Raw genomic sequence first — 26,570 nt, 5'->3', positions numbered from 1 at the left:
GTGCGGGGGTATAAATGGCGCACCTAGAGCTCCAGGGACTTCAAGTGTCACATGTATATATGGGCCATGGCATCACACATGCGGGGTGTGTTTCTATGGATACACAGCCCCGGTATGAATGCAGGGATACAGTGTGCTTGCGTATGTGTGGTGTGTGTACCCATGTGACAGCTCACCTTCCGTCGCAGCATGCGGCCTCTGTCTCAACAGGGGCCTGATCTGGCCGGAGTTGAATGGATGCAGCACGATACTGTCCAGCGAGAGAAAGACTCCACCGACCACCGAGGCTGCGGACACTCCGATGTGTCAGGCGCCGGCATCTTCTCTGCCAGGCTCCAATTAACCACCCATGCATCCCACGCTGAAACAATGGTGCTGCTGGTGGGTACAGTAAGTTTCCAGGCATTCCCATGCACCGTAAACACATCGCGCTCTTTTTGCCGAGTTGGCCGGCAACAAGTTTACCTCATGTTTCCATTGTGTGTGTGTGTGTGTGGGGGGGGGGGGGGGGGGGGGGGGGGGGTGTGCGGAGACACTCTACACAGGGTGAAGCATTTTCACCGGGGTCCCTTGATTGCAGCTTTCAATAGCAGCATTTTCCAGCCTTTTCACACCTCTGCAGATACACAGCAGAAACGCTGCAGCCACAGATACACGCAGTGATAACCTCAGGGGCCTCGGTGTGCAGCAAGTGCATTCCAACGCTCCCTGGCCTACCCAGGCTCCCACCACATCCAGTGTGAGGCTGGCTGTGATGTTGTTGATGACTGGGAAACCTGGGAGAAACCAGTGGAGTTAGAGTCCACGAGGGGCCGCAAGGACGCTTGTCCCTCAACCACGGAACGGGGCGTAATGACTTCTCACAATGTTGCAGGGACAATTCGTGAACTGCGAGGGGAAGTGCTCTGGGAGATTACTCTCTCCACACGGCTCGCAGGTCTTTGTGGAGCGGTGGAGGCAAGTGGAAGGAGTGGCGCGGCGATTGTGCTGCTCGATTAACTAACTTGTGAAAGTGCTCCAGCTGATAAACGCCTCCACATCAAACACCAGGAGCGAAAACAGCAACCGTGCGTGAAGCTGCTCAAGGATTCTAACCTTTCAGCCTCAGATACACGCCAAGATCCATGTCTTGTTTTTCCCACTTTCCCCCCCTCCCTCACTATTTTTCCTGAAATCCTCCCGTGTTATTCAAGCCCTGAGGCCACCTATTTTACATTTTTGCAGGCTATGAAGATGCATTAGCAGCCAAGAAAAATGGCAGCAACATAAACTCTGGTCATCGTAACGCTGAACCGCTGACCCCTTGGACTTCCTGCAAGCTGGCCAATTCATCTTGGACTGTTCTAATAAATCAGAGCCCACTGTGTGCCGCCTGCAAGACCCCTGGACGAAGGTCACTGCTGGGCAGGCTTCCCAAACTTAACCTTGGTCCTTATGCAGTTTTAAGTGCTCTATAACTGCAAGACTATCGCATAAAACCTTGACTTTGCAGCGGCCGGGATGAGCAGGGAAAGAAATTTGATTAACCTTGACACTGACTTGTGGCAACCTTCTGGGAAGGGGCCGTGGTTTCTATCTATCCTCGTAATTGCCCCATAAACCGCCTATAAAGTTAAAAAACGGTGCAGCACATTCGAAACCCCGGCAAATACAAATCAGACGATGCAGAGTGCTGACATCGGGTTCCTTCAGATGAACCCTGCGACACCCAGCAGTCCCCTTTCATCCCATTCCCCACGAGGCCCTGATTCCCCCCCCAGAGCTTCTCCAACCACCACATTTCATAAGCGCTTTGTCGCTCCACCAGGGCAGGAACCATCAGCCAGAGAGTCACTCACAGAAACAAACAAACTCTGCAAACTTCACAGAGCACTGCCACTCTGAGAGGGAGAGAGGGGAAGAGATGCCCGAGATAGAGGCGCAGTCCCATGGGCCAATGGATTTGAAAAAGAAACCCAAGCGAGAGATGTGGAGGCAGGGACAGTGAGTGAAGTTCAAAGCCAGAGGGGGGGGGGGGGGGTAGTATGGGTTGAGGCGGTGATGGGCTCTCACTCCTTTCCTCCCTTACGCGCCGCGGCCCCGTGGCAAAGGGTGGACTTTTGTTTGGACGTGGAGGGGGAGGCAGTTTAAAGTCCTTTCTCTCATCCTCCTCCGACCTCCCATAGCAATAAGCTGGAAAACAGCTGTGGGCTGCACACTCCCTTCTCTTCGAACACTGTCCCCCTGGGCCTGAAGCACACATACAAAAACACACTCAGACACACTCAGGAGATATGGATCTGCAGAAGCATTCTTAACACAGGCACCCTTAGGTCCTTCCTTCTCCCTCCATCTCACATATATATGCTCCCATTGCATAACTTTGAAAAAAAACAAAGAGGATGTGATGACCTTAAAGGGATAGTTCGCCAAAAAATGAAATTTCACTCATCATTTTCGGAGTCACAAATCTAACAGAACAACAGAAACAACCATAACATGCCCCAATACAGCTGGTGTGGTGTCATCCAAGGGTCCTGAAGCCCCAACATTCAGATTCGACTTCCGAAATTATTGAAGCTAACGCGCAGATTTGGCTGCAACACTGTTCACCCCTGAGACTCCTAAAGTGTTTTGTGGACTCAAACCCTTCACCCACCCCTCCATCGGCAGTAGATGAGTGAATTAAAAAATTTCAGTGAACTAGCCCTTTAACTACAGCCTGGACCACATCACAGTGAGGGATGTGATTAGTGAACACAAGTATTGTTTCTCCGGAAACTGAATTAAAGGGCTTCACTCTGTCTAGAAGAAGTTAAATTAGCGTGTCTCATATTTAGCATGACGCATCAACCAGTGGGTTTTCAGAGAGGTCGATCCGTTCTGCAGACCTCACCACAAAGCTGGCCGACAGTGGGACCAGTGGACGAGGCGACCGTGGTCGTCGGGGTGTCTACTCTGATTTAAATATAACATACACGAGCACCATTCTGTCACTGTCTGGATCATTTGCTGCTAAAAACTAAAATCCAGATGTGACATCTGTGAAGTTTTTTAACATTCTTGTTCCTCCTTTAATCATCATTTGTTTAATAATGATTAAACTTAGAGACCCCAAAGCAATTAAACTATACAAGTAAAAAATACAAGTCAATAGATTAAATCACAACACCAATCATTTGTACAAATTTTAGGGGATAATTAGTGACTCAATTATTGTAATCAAGTGTAAAAACAAGTCTAAAACTTGAATCTTGTTTTCATTTACCTCCATTCACTTATCTCACTCAACCCTTTCTTTTTCTTTTCCTCTTGTTTTGGTCGGAACTCAGCTGTAATCCTTCATTTTTATGAGATGACTGAGGCCAGCAAACTTACATGAAAACCCTGGAAGCTAAATATGTTGAGTACCAGCATTTTTCAGCAAACTGCCTGAAAGACGAGAGAACTGTCATGACAGAAAAACAAAAGTCAATGTTCCTTCGTGTTTATGATCTTACTATTTAACAGATTTATTGTTTATAATTAATTTAACTGATGGTTTGAGTTTAGTACTCATTTATCATACTTTAAAGTTTTTTTTTGTCAGTTTTGAGGTCCCGTAATAACCAAACACAGTGCTTTCAATTTGCCATAAAAGTCTCATTATTTACTCCTATACATTAACATCAACAAAACAGAACACACAGGGATGTCAAGTGTAAACAGGTGATGTTGAAAATCAGCGTCTGTTACACACTTTCATTGAAATATCATGTGAATCTACAGTCTCCTGCATTAGCCTCAGGTCGTTCTTGCATCACTTTCCTCAGTATTGTCTTTGATTACAACAGAGGAGGTTAAGTCCAAAGTAGAATACAGTAACCACTCCCTGATTCGAGGTCCCACATATTATACCAGCCTCAGCAGCACCCTCCAGTGTTCATGTTGGGAACTACAGACCAGCACATGCAAGCACTGCAGAGGAGGCTCCTGCTGACATCAGAGAAAAACGGGGGCACATGATGAAGAAACGATGAGAAGATGGAGCTCGTTTCTGCAATTCTCATGGAGTCTAATTTTTATTCTTCAAGGATTCTAACAAGCTCTTAATCCTCTCACTGGCCGCCTCTCGTCTCTTTCCCTTTCGACCTTTGACCCCTGCGACCTGTAAGGGCATGAGGAGTTGAACGAGTCCCCAAGGTCCGGGAGTGTTGCCCCCAGTGTGACGTCTGGGCGTGTTGTTTTCCCTCTGCTGGAGCAGCCAGGTGCTCTCCTGACACAGAGCCACGAAGCGGTCTAGCTGGGAGTTGTTGACGTTCTTGCTGACGTTCAGGGAGGTTTCGAACGGGTTCTGGATGTGCAGCGGCGTCACCTCTGGCTTGTTCTGCTCTTTACCCTGGAGAGTGAGAAGAGGGACAATGTTGGCAGGTTGAAGCACATTTGTGAGCAGCAGCAGCAGCCATGAGCGCAGGCCTGTATACTGTATGTTACGCTCCATCTATCTGTTCGTCATGGCTTTAGCTCTTCCTGCTGCATCTGGGGCATCCGCTCCTCTCCGGTTGGCAGAGGGAGCGCTAAGGACATGGTTCTGGATGAAGTTTTGACTAGAGTCTTGAAAAAGGAGAAGAACTTGAGAGGGGCAACGGATATGGCCAGAATGAGCTTGGCTGATATGAAAACCTGCTCAACACACCGAACATGCGGCTGAAGCAGATATGGTCCTTGCTCGTGTTGAGCAGTTGCTGCCGTCAAATGAACCATCAATATGTGGGTCAGAGAAAAGTCAAGAACCTTCCATGGCACTTTGCATCGTGCCATATCCCTGCCTAGAGCCTGACAGTAATGGAGCTGAAGAGATAGAGGCGGAGAGTTGGGGGTGGGGTCAGGAGGGACAGAGGATGGCAACATAAAGCCATCAGTCACAGGAGTGGAGCGAACCGGAGAATTGTGGCACCGTAAAGCAGATTTATGGCTGTTGCTCCGCTGGTGAAAGCCTATAGGCATTGGTCACGGCCACTGTCTACCTGCACGCTTCCTCTGCTCTGTCAAACTTGATATTAGTCTCATATATTAGGCTGCAGGGTCTCCCTTTCCCACCCACATCAATTCATTAAAGTACAGGCACTGGCAATGTCCCCGCAACTCATATACTGCATCCAAAGCACAAAAATACTATTTATCAAGTAAATTACTTCAGGGAAAAGGAATAGGTGATAAGAAGCATATTATTCAATGATACACAGTTCTAAACATAGGTTAATGAACTATCCCATATGGCTGTAGAAGAGAAATTAGGCCTGAATACTACCCCTGATATAACTTTGAGATGCAACAAGACCTCATAGTTGAACCCTGGATGATCTCTCGCTGCCTGAAAGAAGCATTACACAGACATAGACAGGCAACATCCGAATAAATATGGGTTTAAATAGTACAAACACGTATGCATTTGTTTACACTAAGCATGATGGAGCTTCTAATTGGGATCTTATCTCCCGGGCCCCGGGCCAGCTGTCATCCGACTGTGGAGGAAGACACAAGCCACCCGAACACAAGCCTTCATTACCAGCAGATTTCCCTGTCAAAGCTCGGCTCTGACACTGGGAGGCAAAGTTGAAAAGGGGATGAACAGGCTTTCGTTTAGTGCTGAAGTTGTCTACGAGTGTCTTTTCATTTACCGTGTGGGTTTTCAGTGATGCAGTGGTAGGAATATAAAATGAAAGGTATTAAACATACAAGTAGAAAAATGTGTAGGACGGACTATTTTATGAGCAGAAGTTGGTTGATAAGGGATTGATGTGTTGGCTCATACAGATATCAGTGATGACCGTTTTTATAACAAATATAAAAAACGATTCTCAAACAAATCTCTTCTACTTGTTTTTGGTTTAAAGAATTGTGACCAGGTAATTTAGTGAGTGGAACCTTCGCAACATTAAAATAACCTCCGTGTCAGCAGTTGACTATAAAACTCTAGTGACACTGATCTCAATTACACCCTTACTACTGTATTTCTGCACTGACATTTAGTTTGACTTCTGGCTCGAAATACACTGGGGGGGTGGGTCCAAAAAGCACTTTCACATAATTACCACAGTATAGTGCAATACAAACACATTTGCAATGAGATAATATAAACAGCTTCATATATGAGCCATGTAAATGTATCCATCTAGTTTAAATTGTGAGGATGAACAGCAGCCGGTGTCCTATTGCAAAGCAGATATTTCCAAACATGGCACATGCAACATACCAGGTTGTTAAAGTGACGGCTATTGGTCGGTGAGACACGAGTTATTATCTCTGATTGCGTTATGCAGATGTTTAAAGAAAGAGACTCTACTCTTGCATCAGGCTGCTGGTATGTGAGAGAACAGTGAGGTTTTATTGTATGAAGGACAAAGGCTGTTTTCTGTCCTCATCAGTGATGGATCTAGATATTTATTTTGCCACTGGTCTCACAATAAAATTGTTCTATATATAACAAATACGCTCTAGTTTTGACTCCTTCTCTTTGACCAATTCTCTCCTCTGTGCACATTGGGAGTTGGTGTAGTTTTTTGTAGGTTTTAACAAGTTCAGTTTAATAGAGTGAATGATCAGAATCATACAATTACTTACACTTCCGCATAAGATAAGGGAAGTAGCCTCGTAGAAAATAACCCTGGAAACGCCACCTTATCTCTCAAACTTGGACAGTGTGGTACGGACCCATAGTCTCCAACAGCAGAGTTGACTGTACTGAGAAAATTCTGCCAAGGGTGTTTGAAGATGATCTGTTCTCAGATCCAGATGGGTTTCGTTTTTAGTTTTATTACACAATGCTAATATCTGTATGCTTCAGAAACTACAACAGAGTACATAATTAAGGCTTACGTAAAAAAATGTAAGACCTACTATGTGATATTTTAACCCATTAATACTTTTTAAGGCCTAAAACTGTGAATATAAAAATGTTGACTTAAAAGAAAACATTTAAGACCCGCTGGAAAACCTGCTCATTGTCAGATGATGCACAAACAGTAAGTGACATGATTTAAAGTTGTCTCGTTTATCTTGTTTAATTCCATTTTTTCACATTCTGTATGTAAAGTGTCTTGCTGAATATTTTTTTCATTAGTGAATCTGGAATGGAACAATTTGAAACTATGGTCAGGGGTGTTGGTCGGGTATTTTTGTAGTTGCACAATATGTTTTTCCTTTTTCTTCCTGCAGCATGAGCTCAGTGTTTCCTGTATTTAACACATGTTATGGTGCAAAACAGATTGTGAGTAAGTTACAAATTTAGTACAGCACTGTTACAAATATGAAACCCAGGTTTGTTTCATTGTTTTTCTCTGTGTTGGTTTAACCTTGGGCCCCTGCAGCCTATTTACATTGATCGATATATCTGATCTTTATCTAATCGGATTATTCAATTTAATCCTGAGTCGTGTTGGAACCATTTCAAAGAGATTAGATCTGATCAGGCAAGATTTCCTTAGTGACAGCTGCATAATAGTGTCTTGTGCATTTACTTTAAGAGAAGCTAATATTAGACTATTAATCTGATTTAACATAAAAATCAGCTTTTCTGCAAAGTGCTTTTTTCAACTTACCTTTAATATTACTTTAACAATCGAATAACAGCATTCATTTCCATCATTGGATATTCTCTGTGGTTAAATTTGAATACATAAAATTGAAAAATATCTACCTTTCTGATATTTATGGACATCTTGCTGAATGGAAAGGAGGCGTAGAAGTCGAAGAACTCACAAAGGAGCTGCTCTGAAACCAAAAAAAAGTGAGAAGTCATGTTAGCACGAGGGGCTGCAGACAGAAATGTTGTTATCCATTAAAGTGAGTTGTGGTCCCACAGCCCTGGTTCCACGCTCCCGTGCTCACCTAGTGTTGCCGTGTTGCTGTGGAGCGGGATCTTGCTGAAGTCGCTGACAAACGTGCAGTCGTTACCTTCAATCACGCTCTTGTCTGCGGGACCTTGTGGGGAGAGAGCGGGCACACGAGTTAAATGGCTGCCTTTACACGCCTATGGCCATAAACAAGACACTGAGGGATGGTGGCGTGGGGCTGACACATAGACACAGAGGACGAGAGAGAGAGAGAGAGAGAGAGAGAGAGAGAGAGAGAGAGAGAGATAGAGAGAGAGAGAGAGAGAGAGAGAGAGAGAGAGAGAGAGAGAGAGAGAGAGAGAGAGAGAGAGAACAGGTGCATGTACAGTGCCTTGCATAAGTATTCACCCCCCTTGGACTTTTTCCCATTATGTACTGTTACTAACTGGAATTCAAATAGACTTAAATAAACTTTTTCCCGTTTGATCAACAAAACATGCATAGTACTTTGGAGGTGCAAAATAAATGTTATTGTGACACAAACAATAATGAGAACAAAAAAGTTGACATCTGTTGGGTGCATAAGTATTCACCCCCCTGTGTCAATACTTGGTAGAACCCCTTTCGTTGCAATTACAGCTGCAAGTCTTTTGGGGTATGTCTCTACCAGCTTTGCACATCTAGAGATGGAAAGGTTTGTCCATTCTTCTTGGCAAAAAAGATGAAGCTCAGTCAGATTGGATGGAGACCGTCTGTGAACCGCAATCTTCAAGTCTTGCCATAGATTCTCTATTGGATTGAGGTCTGGGCTTTGACTGGGCCATTTTAAGACATTAACATTCTTTAATCCAAACCATTCCTTTGTAGCTCTGGCTGTATGTTTAGGGTCATTGTCCTGCTGGAAGATGAACCTCCGCCCCAGTCTCAAGTCTTTTGCAGACTGCATCAGATTTTCTTCAAGGATTTCCCTGTATTTGGCTCCATCCATCTTTCCCTCTATTCTGACCAGTTTCCCTGTACCTGCTGAAGAGAAGCATCCCCACAGCATGATGCTACCACCACCATGTTTCACTGTTGGGATGGTGTGCTCAGGGTGATGGGCAGTGTTGGGTTTTCGCCACACATAGCGTTTTGCATTGAGGCCAAAAAGTTCAATTTTGGTCTCATCTGACCAGAGCACCTTCTTCCACATGTTTGCTGTGTCTCCCACATGGCTTCTGGCAAACTCCAAACGGGATTTTTTATGGATCCCTTTCAACAATGGCTTTCTTCTTGCCACTCTTCCATAAAGGCCAGATTTGTGGAGTAGACGACTAATAGTTGTCCTGTGGACAGATTCTCCCACCTCAGCTGTGGATCTCTGCAACTCCTCCAGAGTAACCATGGGCCTCCTGGTTGCTTCTCTGATTAATTTTCTCCTTGTCCGACTCTTCAGTTTGGGTGGACGGCCTCCTCTTGGTAGGTTTGCGGTTGTGCCATATTCTTTCCATTTTCTTATGATGGATTTTATGGTGCTCAGAGAGATGTTCAAAGCTCTGGATATTTTTTTATAACCTAACCCTGCTTCATATTTCTCCACAACTTTTTCCCTGACCTGTTTGGTGAGCTCCTTGGTCTTCATGATGCTGTTTGTTCAGTAATGATCTCCAACAAACTCTGAGTCCGTCACAGAACAGGTGTATTTATACTGAGATTAAATTGCAGACAGGTGGACCCTATTTACTAATTATGTGACTTGCAAATGTGACTTGTGAATGCAATTGGTCGCACCAGATCTTTGTTAGGGGTTTCACAGTAAAGGGGGTGAATACATATGCACTGAAGACTTTTCAGATTTTTATTTGTAAATAATTGTGAAATCCATGTAATATTTCCCCCCACTTCCAAATGATGCACTATTTTGTGTTGGTCCATTACATAAACTCACGATGAAATAAATTTTAATCTGTGGTTATACCATGACAAAATGTAGAAAAGTCCAAAGGGGGTGAATACTTATGCAAGGCACTGTAGATGTGTGTGTATCAACAAAAGCAGGGAACATGGATCATGTACTGTTTAGCTGCTTTACGTCACCAGCCGTGCCCTTGTTACCGATCTCCTTCACCACAATAGGGCTGATGTGTGCGTGTGTGTGTGTGTGTGTGTGTGTGTGTGTGTGTGTGTGTGTGTGTGTGTGTGTGTGTGTGTGTGTGTGTGTGTTTGTGTGTGTGTGTGTGTGTGTGTGTGTACGCACTACACCACTAAATAGCTGCCTGTGCGCTTACACGTGTGTGTGTCCGGAGGAGGCGCGGTCCTCCACCTTCCCAGAGTGATGGGTCTTTTATTGTCCAGTAAGCACTCTCTGTGATAGAGGCTGCGCTAAACGGGGAGCCGAGGTGGGGGAGGTGATGGGGGGGGGGGGGAGGGGGAGGTAGCGGGGGGAGGAGGTGGAGGGTCGATTGCTTTTGGAAGGCAATTATCAGGCGGCCAAGGTGACAGAGAGGAGGAGAGAGTGATGGAGGAGCTGCAGTGGACTCGCAGACCCACTGTGTGTGTTGGCTATTAAATCATCACAGGACGCAGGACACCCTGTTCATTACAGATGTACACATGCTCATGCTAATACAGGCCCTTTAATCACTAACGGGGTCAAAATAATAAAAAAACAAAACCGGGAATGCAGACGGAAGTAAGTAAGGTTACTGGAGTCTCTCTGCGGCTACAGATGAAGGACATGTTTCTTACTCTGTGCTGCACAGTCACACCTGTAATTGACATGCTGCTGTTCTATTTTGTCATTGAAAGGTTAAAGAAGCATCGAGTAAGTCCTGTAGAATCAGCCTGTATCTCCAACCAGACGTACTCTGGTTCCCAGCCCACCAAGAGCAGAAAGAGGGAGCTGAGGATTGATTCTGAGATGCTTGGCAGGATAGGAACGCTGAGAATAAAGATTCTGCTGCACCAAATTGTTTAATTCTTTCCATACTAGGTTTTAATCTTTCTTTTTTTAAATGATTGCATTCCTTTACATTTAAAAACCAGGAAACCTCTCACTTTTCGGGTTAACACTCCCATGACTGATAGAGTTGTGACAGCTTCCTTTTTAGGGGTCACTCAAAAAAAAAGATCTCTCCAGAGATTCTCATGCCAGCCCCCTAGTAATTACGGAAGGGGCCCATGAGAGAACCCAGCAGGAGATCCTCTGGAGGATTCACTGCAAGCCAGTGGGCATGTTTAACTAAGTTTGTAATTCATGGATGACATACATTTTTAGTGGACAGATATTTTAGTGAGTGTGTTTGAGTGTGTGCAATGTGCTGCAGATTCAAATGAAAATCTGCATCTGGTGAATTTAAATCTAGTTTCATTGTTGACTGTCGGGCCTTGGTGGCGGTATGCTCTCTACTGAGTGCCCTTCTAGTTTAGTTTACTGATGATGGAGTAGGAGTCCAACACGTTGGTGCACGCTGTGTGGTGTCTGGAACCTTGTGAGAAATCTTGATGCAGAACAGCATTAATTTAGTTCAAGAACAGATGTATCCCAGGGCGAATCACTTCAGTGCCTGAAAAACAAGATACCTCCTGAGTGACAGGTGTTGCTGGGAAATACCTGCAAGCTCTCTGAGTTGGTCCAGTGTGGGGATGATTGGAGGGTTCCTCCTCTGCAGGAAGAACACCACCATGACGGTGAGGGAGAAGTTGGTGATCCAGGCACCGGGGATGCTGCTGGTCACGCCATGAGTTCGGGCCCAGCAGCGGATGGTGAACACGAGGCAGCGCACCCGCGGGTCCAGCTCTCCGTATAGGTAGAGCAGCTCTGTGCTTTTCATCGCCACCCTGTGGAGAACACATATACGAGTTATGCTCCTGCTGACAACTACTTTGCTGCATGTTTTAATGGAAATATGAGAGTGTTTGGACAAAAACAAACAGGCCTTAATAAATGGTCAACTTTACTCTGCAGCAAGAATGTAAAAACATTCTGTATTTTTATGTTCTGCATTTGGGATGAACGATTGGACTGAGAATTCATTGTTGTTAAAATATGACCAATTATATAAGTCAAACAAATAATTGCCATTACAGGGCACTTAATAACCAAGTAACCAACTGGAGTTTAATCAGTAGACATCTATTTATTCAACAGCCAGAGCTTGTGGAAAGCAGTAACCAATACTAACTGTCGGACATGCTGCCACTAAACCTCTCTTAAAATATTAAAACAATAAAAGCAATAATGATAAACCTTAGTACTAGTATTTTCTTAAAATAACAAAGTGCTTAACATCAACAAAAAATGGGAATTAAAGGAGCAGTAACAAGAGAAAGGTATCACTTCTTAATACAGGAGTATAAAAGTTAAAACATGAAAGCATTCACAATAACCTTCAGATAAAAAGTTTATAAGAGGAGATTTAAACAACACGAAGAATTTTGTCTGTCTGATTATAATACGTAGAAAATTCCACAGTTTGAGGAAATAAATATAAAAATATCTAATTCAAAGAAGGGCCAGTAAAATGTTTTTACATCTATCAATTGAAAGCCTGTTGTTAACACGGTTATTAAACATTCGGACAGACCTGTGATTAAAGCTTTCAATAGAGGTTAATAATATCAGCACAGTCTGAACTGACTGAATGAGAGTTCAAATATGAAATGCACATCTGTGTTGCAACAGAGAAACTTCGAGATGCAGAATATTAAAATATTAAGGGTCAGTGAAACTAAAGTCCCAGCAAAACCACCACTAGAGAGCAGCGTTCAGTTTGTCAGTCACTGACCACGTCACAGCTGCTGCTAGTTTCCTTCCTCTCATTCACCCACACACAGACACACCACAAACAGGAAAGTGCTGCGCTTCAGGGAAACTGCAGTGGTTTTCTGTACGTTAGCAGGTGTCTGCGTGTTGCAGAAGTGAAACGCAAACAAGCCCCCGTGTCCGCCTTCCTGTTCAGTTTCGCTGTAGCGAGCATGCAGCCATGCAGAGGTTGGTTTCTGTTTGGGGCTTTAGCAACACCACCTTGGCCAAAACAAAATTCAGGACAAAGTCAAAGTATCTTCTGTGAAGCAGGAGACCTATGACCAACTCTAATTGGCATTTCGACTCGTGACTGTTCCACTGCATGAAACTGATCTGACCAGAGCCACGTAAACAAATCTGTGTCTATGTGGTGATGAGGCGATTCAGTCTTAATTTGTGTGTTCAGGGGGAATACCTGTTGTTGGCTGTAAGGTCGCACTGAAAGCCAGAGGGCTGGTGGGCGAAACGGACCAGGGGGCACCTGGCGTTGAGAATCTTCTGAACCCCAACACATCCCGGCCCAAACTGGTCCACACACTCCCCGATGACGGAGAGGATGCTCTGGGTGACAGCGCGCTCCGAGCTGGCCCTCTTCATCTGATACTCCAGGAATAGACCAGATTTGGGCTGAAAAGAGAGCGTTTGGAGATATTGAATGTTGCTTGGTCACTCCCCTCTTTTTACCTGGCACACTATGTTTCACACCAATGCACAAATAAATATAAGATTGCAGATTGCTTAAAGATATCAAGGCATTAAACATCCTAGCTCCAAAATACATCTCAGAAATCTGATCTCAAAACCTTCCTCTTTTTGAAGGAATCTGGGATGTTTGATTTGCATACTGTTTTATTTGTTTTGGTCCTTTTTATCGCTTTATATCTTATGTGGGCTTTGTCCTTTTAGTCAACTGCAATGGCTGGTCTTCTTTCAAATATGGTTAAGAAAAGCGCTATTTTAATCATGATTTTATTTTTGTTATTGCTATTGAAAGTTAATATTGTCAAAGCGCTGGCCTGACCATCAGAAGCAATGTGTTGATTCAGTGTCATTTGGAGTGCCTGAGACACTGAACACTGAGTAAATGATTAACTGTTTCTGCTCCACACGAAATGATAGAACACTCAACTACAAAGAGTCAGATGCAGTATGATGACAATCCCTGACTATCACCTGCATGTTTTTCAGGCTACTGAGTGTATTATTGTGGTAATTATTCACTTCAACTCCTCTCTGCAGCATTGATAAGTCGTACACAAACATTTTATATGTGGGTCCTTCATTAAGTATTATACAGCAGCTTCCATCTTTATCTGCTCACACCTACATTATACTGTTTACCATTTATTAACCCTAAATATATGAAGTATATGTCGACATTTATTCAACCATATATATGTATTGACTGTTAACTTCACACAAACGCTGCAGATGAAATGTAAAAAAATGTCATGTTCATTCAACCACTCGATTCAGTTTTTGCAATACCCTTTAACAGGTCCTGCTACAACATCAATCAATAGGTTCCAACAGATTCTGCACTCTGCTGAGAAGGAAAACAACACACATTACACAAGTTCTGGCCTCATTACACCGGCTCCCTGCTGCTTGTAGAATTGATCTAAGGCCTGTTTATTGGTTTATGAAACTTGAAATGTCTCAGCCCTGGCCAATTTAACCCAACTTTAAAATCCACATATTCCTGCACGAGCCCTTAAATACCCAGCAGCTCCTTTCAACGCTGTGCTTATTAAAATACAGGAGACACAGCTTCTTCTTTTTTTATGCATATATTCTGTGGAACAGCCTACGAACACACATTGAACCGTATTATACTTTATTCTTTTTATCAAGATTCTGACTTATTCCTGTATTTTGTAAGTGTATTTATTCTTTATTTTAATGTGAAGCATTTTAAATCACGTCTACCATATGAATTGCACTTTATAATTGAACTTTATATATAAAAAATGTTACGATGCACCTATTCCTTCTTCACGAGAAGTTATCAAGATAATAAACTCTCTTCTCAGTGTTTCCCAATAACTATCTAAACTGTGTTGGAGAGCCATATTCTTATAATGACATAAAACATCTCTAACTTGGTGTTTTGCTGCATTGCATAGCTGTGTGCAGGGCTATCTGCCATGGGCTGGCTCACGTGCTTGCGCTATCGTCCATAAAGTGCATCCCCATGACTGCCATAGATTGAATTAATTATGTGGGAAACGCTCCTTCTTAATAACAAGTAGGAAATAACCGTGATTTAGGACCACAACTTAAGTGACAATAATTCATATCCACATTCCATTTTTCCACAATTATTTTGCTCTGCTAAAATAATAAATTTAACCAATTCCACTGAGAAATGTATCTAATTTAGTCTCAAAACACTAACAGACTACTCAAATGCCATTATTACCATCTTTACGTTCCTTCCACTGATGCCATCCAGGTCCAGAAACATGTCCAGGTCACAGCCCAGCTTTCCGAAGCCGTTCACTGAGGAGCCAAATGGTTTGATGGTGCATTCTGGGAAATATGCGGCAGCGATGTCATTGAGCAGAGAGCAGACGAGGAAACGCAGCCTGATGTTCTCCTCCGTTAGTTGGTAGGATTCCGTCAGGTGGGTTATCTGATGGTCTATCTGAGGGGAAATAAGCAGAAAGCCCAGGGTTCACACCATCTTTGAGGTATTATCATGTGTTTTTCAGATTAATTTCTCTATTTTTAATGGATTTCACACATATACTTAATTAAATCCAAGTTGCTGGACTAGTCCCTTAATCCTAAGTGTAAATCTGAGTAAGGTACTGCACTTACACTCTCGTCTCTGGACAGTCTCTGTATGAGCTCATTGATGGGAGGGGTGGTTTGTGGTTGTCTCTGTTGTCCTGCCTGCTGGTTTGATGAGTCCAAAGAGTTGAGGTTCCTCAGTGACAATAGTCTGGATTTAAAAGGCACCATGGACTCATGGCTGACAGCGGGGATGATGGCACCTTCAAGTAATGAGGCAACACTTTCCTGGCTTGAAAACTCCACCACAGCATACACGCCCTGGAGAATAACAGCAGTAGTAGTGAATATAAAAATCCTAGTATAGCTGTAAAAGGTTTTGTGTGGACCATAAATGTTAGAAAAGACTCAGGTGTGTTTGGTTTGGTCACTTACGTAGCTTTCATAAAAGAAGTGTTTCTTGATGTCACCATGTTTGGATAAATCCTTGAGAAACTTCTTCTCATTGGTTCTGGAGTGGCAGCTGATGAGAACAGATCTCTCTGCTTGTTCTTGTCTCTCGGCCTGGACGACATAGAGCGACTTGGATCCATCTTTCGCATCTAATGACAAGGAGCAAAATATTCAACACCTCCATGAATAACTTCACTTCTCTCTTTGAGGGAGATTTTTATTTAGTGGGTCATTCGCTGTCAAATCATCACTAAGCGATGACTGGTTAATAAATAAAGCAGATCTGACATGAATGTTTTTGCTGTAGAAAACAGTGGCTCACAGCATCCAATAGATTGAAGTATTTCGAATTATATGATAGGCCCCTTTTCCCTGTTATAATCATTCATGATGCATTTATTCTTTATGTAGGGGATAGCAGGCTGTTTAGATGAATATGGAGTAAGAAGAGCTTTAGCACAGTATTAGAAAAAATTCCCTGTGACCTATATTAAATTACATATGAACCGGGTCACCAAAACATTTTAACTTGGGCAGCTCATATTTTGGTTAATTGGGATCCGAGACCCTTAATATTTCAGTTCCCTAGATTTCTCATGTAACCAAATCAACATGAAATGTCTGTAATATCCGTGGCAGGGAAAACAAAAGTCTGATGATTTAACATGGAAGGCAGCTACTATACTACTACACAGTTCTCCTCCCTGTGTGGTTATAACATGCTGCTGTTCACTAATAGAAAGCAACAAGGCTTTGCCATACTTTCGACATGTACGATTTTCATCAGCCCCTGAATCTAACACCAAACTTCTTAGGAAAACCGACAGTATTACAGTGTGCGGCACCGTCATCAGTCTAATGCAGGTCACAATTCACACACAAGAGTTGCATGTGTGACATCGTTCAGTCTCATGAACTTTTACAAGCAAAGCTTCCAACCGGCATTTGTGTCATCCACAATTTCTGATAAAGTCAAATCATAAATGACAGAAACTCTGGAGATTTAACAGACTGACTGAGACTCCCTGGTGGAAAAACACAACACAGAAGTTCTACTTAGACCTTAAAGAGTCCTTCAGTTTATGATTCGCTATCATCCAAATTGCAGATTGAGAAAGACAGACACTGTAACTCAGAGAATAGAGATTTCTGGACGAGGTTTGGAATGAAAGTCACTTCACAGGAGGCGTGTGCGTACGAGAACTATCCCGGCGGAGAACAGCTTCGTGTACTGACCACTTTGGTCCCTTCGAACCGCCTCCGCCTGCGCAGCCACAACATCAGATCCGATACTTCTGTGGAGAAACGTGTCAAGTCTCTGTAGACACTTCCCGAGGCTGCCCCGTCCCCTCATATGTAACCTGCACACCGCATAGGAGGACGCCATTACTGGAAGGGAGAAGCTCCTAGGCGCATGCGCGAGATTCGGACTACGGGAGCTGAGAGGGGCCACTTTGGATCGAACTCGACACTAAAATAATATGAACAAGAATTTGTGAAGGCAGCTTCAGATGAATGATTAATACATACACGTGGAAGGTTAACGTCATTTTAAAAACCTCTTTTGTCTCAGCATATGTCTGTTTATGTCCCACGTGTCTTATATGTACTGTTGTACTGATGTACTAGTCACAACAACAAATCCCAAAATGCAACAAATCCCAAAACACAAAAGAAAATATAACGAAGACACAACAACAAATTACAGAAGAAAAAGACCAATAACAAAACAATGATTAAATTATAAAAACTCGTCAAATTACAGAACACAATGGACCAATCACACAACAATGCTCAAATTACAACACGCTATGACAAATCACGAAAGACAATTACAAATAAAAAAACTTTACAGGAAATCAACACAACACATGTAAAACACACAAAAATCCTGAAACATAATGACAAATCCCCCATCACAACAACTCATTACTGATTGGATGGACTTACCGTGTTCTGTTGCGTTTTCTTTCTTGCAATTATATTTCGTGATATGCTGTTTTGTTTTGCAAAAAACAACAGACAAAATTTCTGATTTCTTATTTTGATTGTGTTTATTGATTTCTTAGATTTCTTGTTTTGTTTTTTGATTTGTTGATGTGGATCCTTATTTGTCATTGTGTTTATTGATTTCTTAGATTTTTTCTGATCTGCACTTCAGGGGTTACATAGAAATATGTTAAGTTGTTACTAACTTATAATGTATATTAGGGTTATGTGTAACGAAAAGCATCAAAACAAACTGTTCAGCAGGAAAGAAAATTCCCACAATTCCATGGAAGGCGGAGCCTTGAGTTTCAACCCTCGAGACATATGAGATTTGTTTTTCATCTGACTGAACAGAAGAAAACGATTGAGAGGGAAAACGAAAGCTACAGAGTGAAGCTCTGGCACCTAACATACAGGCTGCTCCTCCACCCACACGCTCACGACAACACTTCCTGTGTTTACTTCCCTCTGAGCACAGTCAACCTCTCTCTCGCTCTCAGTCAGTGCCGGACACTTGATATGCTCAGTGAAGAGACAGTCCTGTTGTGCTTATAATTCAAAGATAAAATTGGTAAGTACTTTTTGTTTCCACTGTTTCTTTTAAATAAGCAGTTGTATATGTTTAATATAAAAAATAAAAGCTAGATATGTTAAAGATTGGTTGTAGTATTTGTGCATACTTCTTACTGTCAGTGTTGTTTTCTAGAAGGTATTCTCAGATCCTGACAGAGAAAACAAACACAGTTGCTTAATTGTTCATTTTTAACATAGGGTTTGGTTGCGAGAGAACTATTGTGAGTTAAACAAGTATTTGACAGTTTTTTGTGATTTGCATGAAGCTATTTGTTTAACAAGCTAGATTCCACTAATGTAATTATTTATTTGCAAATAAATTATCAACATAGTTGGTGTTTTAGAGACGTTAAATAGGGCCAATCTGTCCTGAGGGGCTTCCCAGCTTTACTGTGAAACTCCCTTTATCTGGTGGGAAAAAAGTCCTGAACGCCCCTCCCAGCTGCATGTTCGACCAGCTAAAGCACAGCTTCACTGCTGCAGTGTGTCACTATGCAGCCTGGGCTCCACAGGAACTTTTCAAAGTCATCAACTGACTTATTATGATGGGACTTGCCAGTCTGAATCAAACCAACAAAAACACGAGGTCTATACACTGATCCCCTGATGTTTTCTCTTAGATCGAGCAGAAGTCAAGCATCAAGATGGATTACAAATACGATGATGGGATTGAACTGTTGTTGGCTCACATGAATATCGAGGACATCATCAATGCTGCAGAGACTCTGTATCAGATCAAGGAGGAGGAATCCGAAGAGGACGGGGGCTTGTTGTTCGAGGAGGAAAGTCTGTCCCAGGAGGAGATGGACGACAATGAGGAGGCAGGGCATTCGGGGGGTGGGCAGAAGGATTATACTGATGGGGATGTTGGTGTTCGCTACGGGACGGTGGCAGACCTCTTGTCCTTTGTCAACCTGTTGTCAGACATGCAGCCAGCAGCCCTGCAGCAACTGGATCAGGAGATGGGAGTCCTGCTGAATAAGGTGAGAAATTATTTCTCTCTTTTAATGGTGATTCCACAACACAGAACGTGTGTTAGATATTTTGTCTATCACTGTGTTTGTATTTTGATATGATCATTTCTCTGTATTCATTCAATAAGTGACCTCATTGCAGGACATGGCTATAAAGAAAGGCCGCTACCAGATCAACATGGACGTGCTCCTGTTTCCATGGAAATTGACCTACAAGAATCATGGTTCGGGCCTCGTGCCCAAGGGCTCATTTGGGAAAGTCCACTTGGCCCAGGACACTGTCACCAGGAAGAGAATGGCTTGCAAACTGGTGAGTGCTACTGAGCAATGACTGGAATTTCATCTCAGCTGACTTCTCAGAACTCCGGAACAGGGTGCCAACATATTTCACCTACTAAGCACTGGGTGTTCTCAGAGCAATTCATCCTGTGTTTGTACAATGACTCCTGATGTCAGCGTGACATTTGGTCTCTTTTCTCTCTAAGTAAAAGAGGAAGAGTGCTCTTAAAAGAACCCTGTTTGTTGTAACAAATGGCCAGAGATAAATGCAAGACAGGAAACTCAACAGTAACTCCCCACAGCTCCCACGGAGTTCAAATAAAATGTGTTTACTTATTTGCCCCCATATGGAAAGTAGTTTCTTTCCTGGTGTGGTGCAATCACTAGACTATGTTGACTCAGTGCATTGTACACACTGTTACCAGAAGACTTACTGGCACTAGCTGTGTGGTGGAGTTAAAATAGATTTCCTCTATATCAGAGGACAACATAAGAGCATTATCAGTTCATCATCAGTGTAAAATGTGTTCCTTGTAACAAAAAAGCTTTTCAATATTTGGAAATTTGGAAACAGCACATTTGCTTCCTTGCCAGAGTTGGATGAGTTAGTCTAGCCTGACTGTTAAAAAGAAATAAAATCTTATCAGTATCCCCTAAAACAACAAATTGTTGTTTTGACATTGCTGTTTGTGTATGTAAAGAACAGATCAGCTATACTATTATTTATTTAGCCATTAGCCAGATTGTTTTTTAATCTTTGGGTAGAGCCATGCCCTCGACTTTCATCGTTGCTGAGCTAACCATGCCTTTGCTTTAGTTTCATCAATACCCCTCTCATGTCTGTATGCAAAAACATAAAGCGATAGCCAGAGGCCTCTAGTATAGCTAAGCTCAAAGATGTGAAATGGGGAATGGAAAAATAACCAAGTAGATATATTACAGTGGTAATCTTCGCTGATCTGAACAGGGAAGCAATAAGCGTTTCCCTGAATGAGGAACTATTGCTTTAAACAGAACCACACTGACACCTTGTAATGAGAAATGTATTTACAGCTCATCTTCTCCCTTGCAGATCCCTATGGAGAACTTCAAAGCAGCTGACGTGGAGTTCCAGGCCCGGTTCCGACACGAGAACATTGCTGAGCTCTATGGTGCTCTGTTCTGGGACCAGAGCGTCCACCTCTTCATGGAGGCTGGTGAGGGCGGCTCAGTACTGGAAAAGCTGGACAGCTGTGGGCCAATGAGGGAGTTTGAGATCATCTGGGTGACCAAGCAAGTCCTGCGCGGCCTGGAGTACCTGCACTCCCATAATGTCATCCACCATGACATAAAACGTAAGAGCAAGAGATGAAAGTTTCAGGTTGATTCAGTGTAGAAGTCACAAACCCCCAACAAACCTCAGATATCACATACTGACAATCTTACACACCGACTAACAGAGAATTGTACACGTTTCCTTTGACTAAGGCTGTTAAAGTAAATGTTCAAAGGGAGCCAGGTCAGGCTGACAAGAAAATGCATGAGTCGATGACTGAGATTACTAGAGACAGAGGGGTAGTTAGAGTAGGTGGGGCTAAGCTGGAGGTTTGATACGAGGTGGTTGGACCTCAGAGGCACTGCAGGGATCAAAGCATTCTCCACAGCCATCTGTCAGCCTTGTGTCCTCCAGGCTGCTTGCTGTCTGGAAATTCCAGCTTGCTTTTCGCTCTTGGTCAGGGTTAAATGCAGGGTCTAGAGCAGCAAGTGACTGACGACAACAGCCAACATGGGCCTCTGACGTGGTGCTGTGGTTGTTAGCGTTTCCTGCCTGCGGGGAAAAGTTGTAATAAAGCCTTAGTGAGGGTTTCAAGCACAAGGATGAGCCTTTTCATGCAAAGATATCTGTCTTATTGCGAAAAGAGGGCAACTTTACTTGACCTTCTTTTGGAAGGCTTCAACGAACGTTTACAAGAAGTCACCTAAGAAGGTGAATTACCTCACATACCAATCTGCTTAGCAAAGCATTAACACTGAAAATACTGTACACCCCAGCTTGTGCTTTGCACAAGCTCCACAACTTATCTAATTTCTTTTTCTTTTTCTACAGCCAGTAACATTGTGCTGATGTCAGACAAGGCAGTGCTTGTGGACTTTGGCCTGACGGTGCAGATGACAGAAGATATTTACATTCCCAGAGACCTGAGGGGAACAGAGGTGAGACAGTGAGCCAGAGATCTGATGGAGTCCCTCAGGCTGCAAGTGCGAGCCTGTAATGAGAGGATAAACTGCTAGCTCCAATCGATACTTGTTTCTCTACTTTTAAATGTATGTGTGTTTGTGTGTGTGTTCACCACCAAGGGCCGCAGTCTTGTCTCATGACTCAGGCCAGACTTCCCCTGGGATTTTGACAAATTAGTATCAAATCTTGTCAGCACTTCTCTTTCTCTCTGTCTTTTTTAAGTGATTAAAATAAATTCAGTGATTGGCAGAGCAGCAGAGTCAGTGCACTCATTGACCTTGAATGGTGCTAATAGTAGCGTGCTTATGCATGGCATTCTCAGTGCAGATGTTTTCATCGGCAGCGCTTGGGAACGTTGAGTTAATCCAATAGAGTCCTCATGAGACTTACCTCACATCACATACCTTCCATGTTTTGACCTGTTTGTGTGTCAGTCTATATTACTTATTTTTTTTACATTTACCTCCGGCCTCTCATGGCTTGGCTTGTGGAAAGTCCCAGGGCAGACACCCAGCAGTAATAAGAAGAGAGACACAGCTACTACACTGGGCTGCTCAGGCTGACATTAACGTGGGAGAGCAGGCTGGAATTTCCAGCAGCAAGAGAAAGAGAGAGAGAGGGAGGGAGAGAGAGAGAGAGAGATTAACTCTGGTAGCATGTTTACTTTTCACACTCCAAAGGCCACCACACTTCTGCATTACCCTTACCTTGACTCTCAAAGCCAGGGTCGAAGGGTCACTGTTTTGTTGCAACAGAAAATACGTTTATTATTAAAGAGGTTGTTTTCTCTTTCTAATATTGGGAAACTTATATATAAGTGTAAGAACACTTTTTCTTGCCATTGTGCTCCACGTTCCATCATCTTGCTATGCAAATGCATGCGCTATCAGATTTGTGTTTTTGAAATTGCTCAAAATCTGAAAATGTGTCAATCAGTATGCAATAAAAGAGTAATAAAATGACATTTCATTATTGTCTGTGATGTTTCACTACTAACTACAACTCTAATCATGTAATGTTATCCTTCTACCATTTAGATGTATATGAGTCCAGAGGTGGTTCTGTGTCGAGGACATGACACCAAGACAGACATCTACAGCCTGGGCACCACTATCATCCACATGCAGACTGGAAGCCCCCCCTGGGTTTGCAGATACCCACGCACTGCCTATCCCTCGTACCTCTACATTGTGAGTACTGAGCATGTCCTGAATATAATTAAAATTTGCAGCCTTAGATTGAAATTTGCACAGCATTCATGGTCCGGACGATGGTGGTAGAGTAGTAAGCCTTCCAAGCAGTTGACCCAGGTTCAATTCCTGGCTTTCGCAGAAACATTTTCAATCATACACCACGCCACATTTCCAGATTTGTTCAGCCGTTCAATCAAGCATTACTCTAAAGTGACCATGGTCACATATAGGGGATGTAGCTCAGTGGTAGAGCGCATGCTTTGCATGTATGAGGCCCCGGGTTCAATCCCCGGCATCTCCAGTTTATTTTTTCAGAGGAGATTTAATGAATCTAAAGTAGAGATCTAACTCATTCCCACTGAAGTATTACATATTAAGAATTTACCAATGTACATAACAGGCAGCTTCCACAATACTATATGCAAAACCAATTATAGATCTTAAAAAAACACATATTGCCATTTTGTATTGCAAATTATCTAAATACTCTGTCAATACATTTAAATAGTCAAAATCGATTACCTGCAGACGTGTGCCAACATATTTAATGTTCAGTAAATTTTTAGCAACATCTCAATTAAATTAATCAAATACTTTCGAAATAGGAAAATACCTCACCTAATAACATTTTAATATTATAAATAATTGTAAAATAATTATTCATGCCTTGCCTAACAAAGGCTGTGTAAAGGGATTTGTCTTGAGAGACTATTCAACAGTAGAAGCACATGACAACATATTCTAACAATTTTTATTTTTCAATTTCTGTTGATATATTTCTGACACCACCCTCTAGCCAATCTGCTCAGCTTTCAGCTATTTCAAAAAGTTTTCTTTGTAATGAGCACTAACCCGCAGAGAGCTAAATCAAAACTCAATATTACACTGTATATGCTACAAGATTGACACTATATTTAATCTTGCTGGTTTTCAAAATTTGACACACTTTTCTTTTACCTTATTTCAGGTCTTCCACATTCTACATTAACATGGGATTTAAAAAAAAAAAGGCTGAAAATGAGCGGTCACAGTGAGTGACTAAGGTTCCTTAACGTCAGTGGCTACTTCTCTATCTTTAAAGGTTTTCCGTTACATGCTTTCAAGCAGTCCCGTTTCTGTTTTTGATCTTTATCAGCTCTTTTCATTTCGACACTTACTCACTTCCCCACCGTCATGGAGCAGTAACGTGACATGGTTAAGTCACACCTAAAGCCAGAGATGTGCTATTTTTTTGTTATACCACGAACTTGGTTTAAAAAAAAGGAATTGTTCACAGTTGTATTTTGGTCATTTGGAGGCCTTCACTGTGATGTTTGTTTGTTTATTGGTTCTTTCATGCTGCAGTCTTCTAATGCCAATTCCGCCTCATTTGTCTCCATAGATCCACAAGCAGGCCCCCCCTATGGAGGACATAGCAGAGGACTGCAGCCTGGCCATGCGCTCCTTCCTGCAGCGAGCCTTGGAAAGGAATCCCACTCTGCGGAGCTCGGCATCTGAGCTGCTGAAGGACGAGGCCATCAACCCACCCAGAGAGGATCAGCCACGCTGCTGGAGCCTTGACTCCGCGCTGGAGGAGGTCACCCACACCATGCTACGGCAACAGAGCCATGACACCACACAGGGTAAGGAGCTGCTGAGCTCAGCATGTTTGCAGTCTGTGATGGATACACTGCCACCAGCAACAACAGACTATACACTTGTTTGCAAGCATGACTACTAAAATAATAAATATGCCAACACTACTTATAATGTACATGTTTTTTTTCTTCTGCAGAATTGTCTCTGTACTCTGAGGACTCTGGCCACATGAGAAGAAAGGGCTCCTTGTACATTGATCTGGGGGCCTTGTCAGGCTACTGTAAACTAGTGGCAGGGCCTCCCACATCAGAATATGGCTAACACATTACTAATACTCATCACAGCCTTGATTAAAAAAACTTAGTGATAATTAGCTTTTTGCCTGCTTCGATAGTCTTACTCACTCTATACACAGTTGAGAAATGATGGAATAGTTCAGGCAGGAGGCCAGCTGCAGACGACATGGCCCACTGGGGGAATGAAAATGTTTACAAGAGTCAAGATGATTCTAATTAATGGAACCGGCTCACTCTGAAATAAACTACACTGCAGGACAGTGGGACACCTATTAAATCAGATGGATTGTAAATAATGTCCTGGTCTACTTTTTGGGATATATGCATGTGCTTTATTTCAGTGTAGTAATTAACACAGTAATAAATTAAATATATGCAGTTTTTTTCATGATGGTGAAATTGTAAGATACCTTTGCACTAGGCAAACATGCATGACATTTAGTTCTTTATGAACCTTTTCTTGTTTATTCCTGTGGAATATTAACAGCATCATCTTGCTATGCAAATGCATGTGCTATCAGATTTGTGTTTCTGAAATTGCTCAAAATCTGAAAATGTGTCAATCAGTATGCAATAAAAGAGTAATAAAATGGAATTTCATTATTGTCTGTGATGTTTCACTACTGCATCAGAATTATAATAGATGATTCAGAATGGATTTGCTGTAGGGGAGATTTATACTGTATGTAATTGAAATATTTTTTATTACAGTATGATTAACCTGGTGTGAGTACCTTCACTTTCATCTTACTAACACACTGTCCTGACTATTGGATGTAAAAAGTCTTTAGCAAGCTGACAAAAAGTATGTAAATTAAACATTGGACATGTACACCAGTTTAAATAAAGATGTTTTGATTATCACTTCCCACTGTTTAACCTATAGGTAGACACACAAATCCGACTATTAATGTTCCCTAACAAGGGGCTTATGGGCAACCTGACTTCAAATCAATAACACGTTTATTTTATTTACTTTGTATCGGATTAGATACTCATTTGCAAAAGTATCGATAGCAACAGTGCGTCTTCGCCTCCTCTAGTTAACAAGTTAACAATTATTGATGTAACATTAGTTTACAGTGGCAATTAGACCATTTTCTTCTACTAATTATCCACAAATACAACCATGTGTTGTTTAAACACCAGTATTTTCAACATTACCTCCATCTCAGTTACTACAAATTTACACAGTTGGGTTAGAGGCGTGAAGCATGACTGACAAGGCTCTGAGCTGAGTTGTGTGGGTTTTCTTTTGTAATGTTGCCGGTCTACCACAATGAGTAACTACACCTCCTGTGCATCGGTCCAGACCAACAAAGACATTATTGTTATCTAAACATTTTACCTCTTATCTTAAAATTTTGGAATCAAAATTGGGAATCGATAAGAACCGGAATAAATAAGCAGAAACGGAATCTGAATTGATAACATTTTAATGATACCCAACCTCATTGATAAGTAAACAATGGGACAAAGTGGTGGTGACAAAGTCTAGTAGCACAACAAACTTGGCGAAAGCATCATAAAAGACCAACACCTCGGTTTTTATGTGGAATCTTGAGAGTTTAGAATAGCTCCCGTTTCAACAACATTGAAGTATTAACAGTTGTTCTAAACGTTAGCCTGGCTGGTGACACACATTAATGTGTGTCACCAGCCAAACAGCTCAAATGAAGTAAAACTGCTTGACTAATAAAGT

At 42.4% G+C, this 26,570-nt stretch overlaps 2 protein-coding genes and 1 non-coding gene across 4 annotated transcripts; 2 read left to right on the top strand and 1 right to left on the bottom strand.

The window, feature by feature from the left end:
* Window positions 1-3,466: 3,466 nt before the first annotated feature.
* Window positions 3,467-17,174, bottom strand: mtpap (mitochondrial poly(A) polymerase). The gene is made up of 9 exons (XM_053413028.1): window positions 17,005-17,174; window positions 15,751-15,917; window positions 15,403-15,636; window positions 15,002-15,226; window positions 12,995-13,206; window positions 11,386-11,612; window positions 7,849-7,941; window positions 7,658-7,731; window positions 3,467-4,357 (listed from the first exon to the last, which is right to left on the bottom strand). The coding sequence occupies exons 1-9, from the start codon at window positions 17,153-17,155 to the stop codon at window positions 4,034-4,036; spliced, it is 1,707 nt and encodes a 568-aa protein (XP_053269003.1). The 5' UTR covers window positions 17,156-17,174; the 3' UTR covers window positions 3,467-4,033.
* Window positions 17,175-18,105: 931 nt separating this feature from the next.
* Window positions 18,106-25,463, top strand: map3k8 (mitogen-activated protein kinase kinase kinase 8). Of its 2 annotated transcripts, XM_053412529.1 has the most exons (8): window positions 18,106-18,328; window positions 18,951-19,313; window positions 19,447-19,614; window positions 20,656-20,917; window positions 21,670-21,776; window positions 22,839-22,991; window positions 24,376-24,616; window positions 24,769-25,463. In XM_053412529.1, exons 2-8 carry the CDS (start codon window positions 18,975-18,977, stop codon window positions 24,891-24,893), a joined length of 1,395 nt encoding a protein of 464 aa, XP_053268504.1. In that variant the 5' UTR covers window positions 18,106-18,328; window positions 18,951-18,974; the 3' UTR covers window positions 24,894-25,463. The 2 variants fall into 2 exon arrangements, with proteins under 2 accessions (XP_053268504.1, XP_053268505.1); XM_053412530.1 differs by lacking the exon at window positions 18,106-18,328 and having other exon boundaries at window positions 18,782-19,313.
* Window positions 23,224-23,295, top strand: trnaa-ugc (transfer RNA alanine (anticodon UGC)). Its single transcript has one exon. It is a non-coding gene; the product is annotated as a tRNA-Ala (tRNA).
* Window positions 25,464-26,570: the final 1,107 nt, after the last annotated feature.

The sequence above is a fragment of the Pleuronectes platessa genome, chromosome 20 (assembly GCF_947347685.1).
Source record: "Pleuronectes platessa chromosome 20, fPlePla1.1, whole genome shotgun sequence".
Lineage (NCBI taxonomy): Eukaryota > Metazoa > Chordata > Actinopteri > Pleuronectiformes > Pleuronectidae > Pleuronectes > Pleuronectes platessa.
The sequence above is the reverse complement of the archived record's forward strand: the minus strand, read 5'-3'. Positions and strand labels throughout refer to the sequence as shown.